The following is a 10,086-nucleotide window of genomic DNA, read 5'->3' as shown; positions in this document are numbered from 1 at the left end:
AATATTATATGAATATACCGCAAGACCTGACGGAGTGATGATCAAACTTCAGTGCGTGTGTGTATACAATACACAGGGGTCTGCACAGCACCTAGAGTCTGCAGACGATTGAGGAGAGAACAATTGAGCAAATGCCAAACAGGGCCCGGAATTGAAATCAGCGGCGAACATACACAAATTAGGAGGGAAATTGCTAGGGGGCTGTGGGCGGCGAGGCGGCCAGGCGGGAGTGCGTGCGTGTGTGCACGGCGGCGCCGGCGGCCAGCAGCTAGGCTGGGACCTAGTATGTGGAATGGTGGGAGGGTAAAACGATAAAAGGTCTATTTGGAGCCGACAGCCGCTCGGAATAGCACCAAAATGGCAGCTTTCGATTTTTTTTTTAAAAAAAGGCAGCTTTCGGTTTGTAGTGCAATGTCTTGGAGCCCTCTGATACGTCTTCAATGTATCTATAATTTATGAAGTATTCATGCCATGTTTATAATAATTTTATATGGTTTTGGTATGATTTGATTAGAACTAATCCGGATTGACGATGTTTTTAGCTGAACTATCGTGGTGTCTTTTTTTATGCAGAAATAAAAGTTCTCAGAATGGGCTGAAAATTTGCGGTGATTTTTTATGGACCAAAAGAGACCCTCGAAACACCGGAGCTGGGCCAGGAAGTGGATGAGGGAGCCACAAGCCCGAGGGCGTGCCCCCCGAGCTTGTTGGCCCCTCGGGCACCCCCTTGACATGAAACCAATGCCAAAAATTCCTATAAATATCAAAACCACCGAAAATAACCCTAGATGAGAAGTTCCGCCGCTGCAAGCCTTTGTAGCCACGAAAACCCAATCGGGACCCTATTCCGGCACATTGCAGTGGGAGGGAATCATCATCGAAGGTCATCTTCATCATCCCGGCGGCCACCATGGTGAGGAGTTAGTAGTTCACCCTCGGGTCTGAGGGTATGTACCAGTAGCTATGTGTTTGATCTCTTTCTCTCGTGTTCTTCATTTGGCACGATCTTGATGTATCGCGAGCTTTGTTAATATATTTGGATCAGTGTATTGCATCGGTATATAACTTAAAACCAAATTATTTTTTTACATATATTTGAACCTTTTTCTATATGTACATTGAATTGGGGGAAGAGTAGCAATAGTTATATATACTTTCTGGATAGTAATACATGAACTTCTTGGTAAATTAAAGAATGTACTCTGGACGGTAATACATGCCCTCTCGAGTTTGTACTGATGTGAATCCTTTTGAACTTGCTTTGGACGGTAATACATGTCCACTCGAGTTTGTACTGATGAAGTCCTTTCGAACTTGTGTGGTTTATTTTTCGAACTTGCCTGGCAGTAATGCAAGAACTTTCCCTGTACAAGATTTTTTGTCTATAGTTATTTATCAACCAAAACAGACAGTAGGGTCGAGAGAGCATTACAGGAAGTAAACAGAATTAATTTTTGTCTAGTTTTGGGTTGCACCCGAGGCAAATGAATCATACCAAATACTGATAGAAAACCATACATTTTCCTCACGAAACCAAACTTCTAAACTTTCCTACAATAATTCTTTGAATTTGCACACACAGCTTAATTGAACTTTTCAACATTGGATCCCCTAATTATACATGCCAGTCAGTTTATACGAACTAGTTCTGCTTGGACTGATGTCTGCGTTCCACTTGGACGGCTGCCAGTCACCATGGTGGACGAGCTCGTGGCCAAGTGCGGCCAAGGAGACCACCGGGGGGACTGTAGGTGCTTGTGCTTATTCTCAGCAGTGAATTCACACAAGGTGGAGGTGATTAGGGGAAGCATGGTTCACGGGTGACCTTCATCTTGCCGCCGGATACGGGCTGCTCGCGCTCATGGACGCCGTCGATCGGACACGAGGCAGCACCACTCATGGACGGAGATCAATAGAGCCTGACATGCACTACAACCCAATCCAATCCTGTCATATAACAAGGAACAAATAATAATTTATATTTTGTTAATTTCTGAAGGCATCTGTACAACAAATTAGAACTTGAGAGAGGTATTTTTCATACAAACTGTGTCCATGCTATAGGTTTGAATAAATTGAGAGAGAGAGAGTATTATGTACTAAATTCGTGTGGAGAGCAGAGCAGCTGTGCATCTAGGATGGGCTGCCCCGGAGCAAAGCTCGCTCTCCCGCTGTTGGATGACTTAACTTGGACGGCACCCAGTGCTCGACCTGGACGGCGCCCAGCGCTCGACTTGGACGGAGGAGTTGCTGCGCTCGGGAGGTTCCTCGTGTGTATGGTTCATCTTGTTGGGCTGCCAAAATCGACACAAAAAATCACGTCGGAGCAAATCATCATAAACCTTTTTACAAAACTGCTTGCCAAATCCCAGTTTAGTGAATTTACTATATAATCTACTGCCGAACTGTTTATTTAACACAAATAGAACTTTTTTGTAATACACACTGATATAGCATACAACAAATTCATAACATCACTTCTCCTAATTGCACTATGATCAATCCATTCAAGAGAGTTTGAACTTGCTAGCATTATCTCCTAACTGCAGCCATCCCATTAACTTTTAGAAAACAATTCTCAATATGGAGCAAATAACAACAGGAAGGAGGCCCCCACCATGCACATACAACATCAACATGCCAGTTTACTGCCCTTGTGAGCCTCCATGCACATACAACATCAACATAAAGTTTTTGAAGGTGAACTATAGCAAATGTTTATAGTCCACATAAAAGTTTAAATACGTGTACTGCTCCATAGCAAATGTTTTATAGTCGACATGTGCATAAAAGTTAGCTTTTATTTAACAACAAAGAAACATCACAAAAGTTATTTCAGTTCTTCTAGGGATATCAACAAACATCTTGCGAGCAACAGGAATAGAATAAGTTCTCCCATGCAAACTGAAGAAGTTCTCCAAGCATAAGAATAAACAACTAGACTCCCGTCCTGGACCCTTAAAGATGAAATACGCAGATGCATGTTTTTACTGGAATGAAGTTATCCACATTTTTGCATACTTGGCACACCGGAGAACCTGCACTGCTCGATTTGTCGAGAGAGGACTGAGGGCAGCACATTCCTGTGGCTCTTTTTTGGAGTAGTCGCTCTAAAGCACAGGTAAACAAATGCACCGTAAAATGGCAACATTACACATACTCAAGAACTAACAGATTATTGGAAAACGCTGCCACAATTCTATTTCATGCAAATTTTGTGTCTGCTTATTTGGATATCTGCAGCAACCATGTCATACACTAACCAAAGATCTTCGAAATGAGACCAATCAAAGCACACAGACAACCCGCAATCATCAACTAAAGTTGTGTTCTTCAGTTACTCTGACCAAGTTCGGTTTTCTTCAGAAAATGGATGAAAAATAGCATCGACTTTGCCATATATATTTTTAGCATGTATGGGGACGGATAGGTGATGAGAAGATGGACCTTCTCATGGTGGAGAAAAGCTACCATCGGGGGGTGGTAGGAAGACGTACTTGTGGAGGCTGTGGATGGTGCAGCGTGGTCTCCGCGAGTCGTCCCAGGCGGCTCTCACTGTCTCAAACTGGAAAAAGACCAAAGGCGATGGAGTAGGACGGACGCCGGCTACCGGATCATTGAAGGTCTGATTCAAGAGCAACATCAGTTCAATTCAAAATAAATTGGCAGTTTATGAAATTTGTGCTAAGCAAGCATACACATCAGCACATGGAATGCCTTGGTGAAATGCACTCACTCAGTCCCCAAAATAAAAATAGAAAACTACAGAGGCGGAAGAAAACGAGAGGAAAATTTTTGAGTTCTGACCATTGCTTTTGTTGAACGCCCCCTCGTTGAACGGCATTGATTGGCAGTGGTGAACGGGCTGGGGTAGCGGCTGTGAACGACGTGGGGCAGCATCGCAGTGCGAGGGGGGCTGGGGAAGCTCAGCAAGGTGGAAGGCCGGCTAGAGCAGCGTGGCACGGTGGGACGCCGGTGGAGTATCGCGGCGGCGAGGTAGGGCCTGACAGCGCAGCCGAGGAAGGTAGGCGGCGCGGTGGAGGTGCCCTGGTAGTGCGGCGGCCTTGGCCTGGTGGCACGGCGGAGGCGGCCTGGCGGCGCGGCGGCCGGGGCCTGGGGTCGCAGCTGAGGTAGCAACGCGGCGCGGCGGCGGGGGCCTGGGGGTGCGGCGGCGGGAGCCTGGGGGCGCGGCGACCGGGGTCTGGGGCGCGGCGGCGGGGGCCTGGGGGTGCGGTGGCGGGGGCCTGGGGGCGCGGCGGAGGTGGCCTAGAGACGCGGCGGCGCGGGGTGCAGCGAGGGATTGGGGATCGGGGAGGTCGGGGACGACTGCGGTCGGGCCGGGGTGTTTTTTTACTTGGGCTGCTTCTGGGGTTCGGGAACATGGATCGGGCCAGGGTAACAGAATAATATTTTAACAAAATAGTCCAGTCTGACATATATATATAAAGCCATTTATCGCTTCTGCCTGCCTGCTCACCGTCGTCGCGCTTTTGCTAAAAAAACCCTGTGTTTTTCAGTAATTGAACCCGCCGTCCTCCTAATAAGTCAATCGAACCGGTACAGGCGAGAGAAAAGGAAAAAAAAAATCCCTACGAGACCTTGCCTTCCATCTCCACCTCCAGCGTATCTCCACCTGCCGCGCCGCCAGCCCTGGCACGCCGCCGCGCGCCGCCGCAGCCGGCCTCCAACACGCCGCCGCGCGGCGCCAACGCCCCTCCGCCGTGCGCCTTCCCCACCCCTGCGGCTTTCCACCACTGGCAACACTCGATGCCGGTGCCGCACCTTACCCCAACCCCTCTCTCTCGCCACGACACACGCCGTCGTCCTCCACCATCAGCCCAGCCCCCGCGTGTTCCTCTTCCAGCGATGCTACCCACCCTCCCTCCTCTCTGGGCCAACGTACAGTGCTCCGGCGACGGCAAAAGACAGTTCCAAACCGTCTGCTTCGCCTCTCAATCACAGGTGAGCCGACGGGAGCCGGTTCCTCTCCTCCCCGACACTCTTCTTCACCTGGCCGGAGCACCTGCTCCTCCTAGGCTGCAGTTTGATGGTCGTTGCCCAGGCTGCGTGCAGTTCAGTGCTGCTTTGCCCTCATCTACTTCAACCACCAGCTCGCGAGGTGCACGCCATGTGTTTGCTAAAAAGACTCAGTGCACTGCAGCACCATTTTTTCTTTGTTTCATGGTCATTTGTAGGTAGCTCTTTCTTGCTAATTATTATAGCTTAGATTACTTTAGAACATTTATCCTGTGTGCTCTGCACTTTAGGTTGTTTGTACGAACAGTACACTAGAAGGAATTTTGTCCGTTCGATGTGTGTTGAGAAAAAAGTTTGAAGTGTGTCGAAAAACAGTTGGTTTATATTGTTGTAATGCGATTCACTAGAAGGAATTATGATAGTAGTTCAGCGAAAAAGGTTTAACAGGTTTGCTGCAGGGAAGAGATAGAAAGAGCGAAATAGAGAAGGCAGGGGCGTGATCTGTTGTAGGTATGAAGTGAAGTAATCCTTCCATTATTGTTGTTTGTTTTCGCAAGTCCGTTTTGCACAACTCTGTTTGCAGTGCGTGCAGTAACTGATCGATTGCGTTTTGAGGGTTTTAGGTGTTGAATATGACCAGACCATTAAATTAAAAGTTGTATATCTTTTCAAGACCTCTCGAACGAATATTTATTTGCAATTTTTCATCAGATATTCTAGGAGATATTCCTATCTGAAGTTACTGTCTGTCTTCGTCAGACTACAGTTTCAGGCATGAGTTCCTATTTTGCGCGGCGTTTTAAAGTAACTTCAAGGCTGAATCTGTCCATGGGTCTATGGATGTATTTTAAGTATTTGGTTTGAAATTTCCAAGGATAATTTATTCTGAAATTTTCGCTGAGTATAGTGAAAGATACAACCTTCTGAATGCTGTTGTCCATTGCGAGTTATGTTCTGAACTTCTGACAGTTACTGTTTTCTGTATTGAGAGGTTGTTTTCTGTATAGAGGAATTTTGCTATGGGACTGCACTTACTTGCCCCCTTGATTTTTCAGTGTACTAGGCAAAAAATATTGTACTGAATGATCTGCACTAATGTGCATCCCTGAAAGTAGATTGCAGTTAGAATTAGAAACCATTTTTTGGTTTGTTTCCTGAAATTAATAGCTGTTGCAAATTGTACAGGGTTCGTTGATCCCATTTCTTATAGTTTGTAATTGTATTCCTACAGTCTAACAAGACCGTCGCATGGATTGATTGGTTGGGAGGAGAACCGCAACAAGATATGCTGCTGAAAAATCAACATGGAGTTTGAGTCAGGTCGATGTAGTGCATTAACCTCGGCTGATCTATCTTGGGCCTCTCTATTTTCCTTTGGTTCTGAATTCCACTTGTGGTAACTTCACTCGTAAATTTTTGCTGCTCAGGTCTTTGACTTTTTTTTGCTGCAGAGATATTGCACTTGCTCGGGCTGAAAAAGATATCACCCAAGCTTATATTGAAGTGATGTATGAGGCTGATTTAGTTGATACTGCAGTTTGAAGATTGTACAAATAAATTGTATCTGAATAAACAATTTTTCCTGTACACTGGAATGTACTGAATTTTCCCTGTAATAGCACACAATGTCGTAGTGAGCTGCCTGAATAAAACTTGAGGAGTTTGTGTACTGGGAGGGGGAGCGGGAACTCATTCAGATTATGTTTGATTTTCAAGGCTGTTTGGGAGGGAAATCAGGGGTGCCTGTACAGGATGGGTGGGGATTGGCGTTGGAAGAACCTGCTGAAGTATTGAGTGGGCTACCTGTAGCGGAAAACGCAGCGAGCGATTGAACCCCCACACTCGCAGCGTTGGACCGATCAATGAGTAGTTATGTAGGTTCTTGGTACACTTGCTGCACCTACTGTAGCGTACAATGGATAACGACCATCCATTTGCAGGGAGGGGTGCACATCGTCGGTGGTAACTCCGGCGATTGCTGCGGTGGTACCATGTAGGGAGGTGTGATGAAGATCGTAGACTGTATGAAGGAGGCGTACATAACTCGCTGACTCCTTTTTCCGGTGGCTGTTCAGGTTCGGTCGGATCAGGGCCAGCAGATCGGCGGTGGCATCCCGCAGGATAACTTGACGGGTGTGGCCGTCATAACGACATCACGGTATCGTTGGCCAACCTGTTACATTATTAAAAACGGGTATGTCCCACAATCTTTTGCTGTGTCCGATCTGCATGATGACGAACGGTGAATGATACCGTGACCAGGCGAGGACGAGCGCGCCAATGAATTTTCCTTCCTACCCAGGACTTTGTATTGTACTAATATTCAGAAAAATGTTTGTCTGTATCTCTTTCAGGTCTGTGCTAGCTATTTCCTTGAACGACATTCTGACAATATGTGCAAAAGGATGATGCCCATATGGACTAAATTTCTCTCTTTTGTAGGTTAAAAAAAATGGTCTTCTGTGGGTTACAAACCAATGTTTGCTTGCGTACACTCTGGAGCTCCAGTTAAAGATGGAAATCTATAATGTACTGTGATGAGTAACCATCAGTTGGTGAATCCATTATCTTATGAATACTACTGTATCTCTCTCATCTCTTATATTGAGTGAGCGAACAACGTGTACAAATGAAGTCATGATGAGCTGAGCTGAGCAGCTGGCGATCAGATGATTTTTGGTCCCTGCTTGCTATTTCTGATTTTGAAGCTATTCCTTCACGACACATGATTACACTACATTACAAGTTGAAAAAGTGTGCAAATTGGAAGTTAGTACTAAAGCGAATTGCTCTTTTCTTGATCTGCAAACAAATTTCAGTCATAATATGTGACATTCAAGTGGAAACACAAACTAGGACATGTAAGATTTGTTTCTCCCGTTGCAACGCACGGGCCTTTTGCTAGTAATTCCTCAAAACAAAAAGGTTTTCCTCGAATATGACTTTTGTTGGGATCGGATAGTGATGCTCTTTATTTCCCTAAACCACCAAATTTTAGGGGATTAAAGACTACTGAGGAAGGTCTAGAGATGCTCTTAGTTGTATCGTTGTCCTTGGGCGGAGACGCGAAGTCATAAACCACACTGTAATGAAAGAATTTGAGGATGTATTATTTGTTCGTTTGCTTACTTCAAAGACTATATATGGCCATTTTCGTAAGAGCCTCTCTTTGCAACGCATGAACATCTCCCATACGAAAAAACTTTGGAGCTCTCGTTCCATCACCGTGGAACCAATTCTCGTACTGCATGCTAATTATAGAGCTAGCTACAGCGAGACCCGTCGCCCAATGGCGTCGTCCTCGAAGAAATGATCAAAATCGTCGTCAAAAGAGGCGAAGAAATCGTCCATGTCCACGGGCGACCAGAGCTCAGACTCGTCGTCCGCGCCAGCGGCGGACCACGAGACGTCGGCGCTGTCGTCCCCGCGGTTCAACGCCGTGTCGTCGGACGCGGGCGACTGGGGCGGGTGGCGCGTGGTGCCAGCGAGCGCGCTTATGTTGGTGGGCACGGCGTGGCAGTGGTCGGCGATGTAGGTGACGACGAGCACGCCGGGCTTGGCCGGGCTGCGCTCCACCAGCTTCCGCGCCGTGCACGCCTTCATGCTGCTGCACTTGTAGTACCCTCTGCGTGTGCATCATTTGAGCATCAGTACCTCATGTCACTAATGGCGTGGTGTCGTGAGTCAAGTGGAAAATAGAAGTTAGCTGATTACCTAGGGTAGGGGGAGCCCTTGATGGGCTTCTGGCCGTACTTGCGCCACGCCCATTGGTCGTCGGGGCCGTTTACGCCGCCCTCGGCCACCGGCACCTCCCGCACCACCTTCTTCATCTGGCTCTTCTTGCTCTTGCCTCTCTTCGGCCGGCGGAGGGCTCCAGCACCTCCCGGCTTCCGGCCGGCCTGCTTCCTCGCGGGCAGCGCCTGCCCGGACGTCGAGGCCGCAGCTGCAGGGAAGGAGATGAGCACCTCGTCCTGCTCCGCCAGCGCCCGTTCACAGCCGGACGACGATGTGATAGAGAACGGCGCCCGCTGTTGCAGCTGCTCGTGCTCCAAGTCCAGGTACTCCAGCACGTCGTACAGCGACGACGGCGTGGACGCCGCCCTCGCCGGTCGCCTCACGAATTCCGCCGGATCCTCCCGCGCACGCACGACTTCCCGGCGAGGAGACTCTGCTTCGTAGCCGGGGACGACACCGCCACCGCAGCTCCTCACGACCGCCCCAAGACCCCAGTCGTCGGCGTCCATTGATCGGCAGCTCGTAAGATGGAGGTCGATCAGGTTAGAAGAGGCCGAGGAGATGGACCGTGTGGCTTGAGTCTGTGGTTGACTTTTGGATGGAGTTGCGGCCTGTGTATATATAGTGCTCGGCCGCACGCGGCGATCGTTCCGGTAGAAAGTCAAACACAACGGCTGGTTGACATTTTGTTTTTAATGGAGAAAAGCACACACGCAACGGCGCAAGCTGGTGGTGCGCGCGCACCAACAGCGTCAGCGATTGATCGGTTCCGAGACGAACTGGATGCAAAGATGCGAGATCGCATCAGGATTTACACGCAGTTAACAGACGGATTGACCGACCTGATCAATCGGATTAACTATCCCCATTTCACGTGCTGCAAAATGACACCTGCCACTGGACCAGCGCTAGCTGCTGCTCTAGCTTGTTTGTATTTGACTTTACTAATGTCAAAGGCATGCAACATGGATGGATATTCGATGGAAACATCTGAGATGAGGTCATGTAGAGGGAGAAAAATATACTAGAGTAAGCAGAGTGTTGCTGGCATCTGCTTCGGGTAGGGAATAAACCTAGGATTATGCTTTTTGGCGCCCGACTTGCTTGCTTAATTAAGCATCAATGTCATCATCATCGACATCGATGTTGTGACAGGTTGGTTATACTACTTCCTCCATTTGCATCTGGCATCGATCGATCCACCTGTTAGTTCTCAAGATTTGACTTTTGGTAATGTCAAACGAGAGAGAGAGAGCCATAAGCTACTCTACAGCACCGAGCACATGATACAGTCCACACGGCTCCGTTGAGATCTATGGAACATGCCGGTTTGGAATCCAAATCATCATATCATCACCCACGCTAGTTCTCTCC

General features: G+C 48.0%; 1 protein-coding gene and 1 pseudogene across 5 annotated transcripts; both read right to left on the bottom strand.

Moving 5' to 3' along the window:
• Positions 1-1,438: 1,438 nt before the first annotated feature.
• On the bottom strand, positions 1,439-4,381 carry LOC123183284 (uncharacterized). 5 transcript variants are annotated; one of them, XM_044596061.1, is made up of 5 exons: positions 3,808-4,381; positions 3,498-3,625; positions 3,022-3,110; positions 2,101-2,294; positions 1,439-1,947 (listed from the first exon to the last, which is right to left on the bottom strand). In XM_044596061.1, the coding sequence occupies exons 1-4, from the start codon at positions 3,898-3,900 to the stop codon at positions 2,134-2,136; spliced, it is 471 nt and encodes a 156-aa protein (XP_044451996.1). In that variant the 5' UTR covers positions 3,901-4,381; the 3' UTR covers positions 1,439-1,947; positions 2,101-2,133. The 5 variants fall into 5 exon arrangements, 2 of the variants coding, with proteins under 2 accessions (XP_044451996.1, XP_044451995.1); XM_044596060.1 differs by having other exon boundaries at positions 2,189-2,294; XR_006492481.1 differs by lacking the exon at positions 3,022-3,110 and having other exon boundaries at positions 2,189-2,294.
• A 3,863-nt stretch (positions 4,382-8,244) lies between these two features.
• On the bottom strand, positions 8,245-9,107 carry LOC123177924 (WRKY transcription factor 22-like; annotated as a pseudogene).
• Positions 9,108-10,086: the final 979 nt, after the last annotated feature.

The sequence above is a fragment of the Triticum aestivum genome, chromosome 1D, assembly GCF_018294505.1.
Source record: "Triticum aestivum cultivar Chinese Spring chromosome 1D, IWGSC CS RefSeq v2.1, whole genome shotgun sequence".
Lineage (NCBI taxonomy): Eukaryota > Viridiplantae > Streptophyta > Magnoliopsida > Poales > Poaceae > Triticum > Triticum aestivum.
Note: the sequence above shows the minus strand (reverse complement) of the source record. Positions and strands in the feature narration are given on the sequence as shown.

Coding starts and splice junctions, on each gene's coding strand:
- LOC123183284 (XM_044596060.1), bottom strand. CDS start 3,900: ATGCTGCCCCACGTCGTTCACAGCCGCTACCCCAGCCCGTTCACCACT. Junction 3,626..3,807: donor GGCGTTCAACAAAAGCAATG/GTCAGAACTCAA, acceptor CTCTTGAATCAG/ACCTTCAATGATCCGGTAGC. Junction 2,295..3,021: donor CAGGTTCTCCGGTGTGCCAA/GTATGCAAAAAT, acceptor CGATTTTGGCAG/CCCAACAAGATGAACCATAC.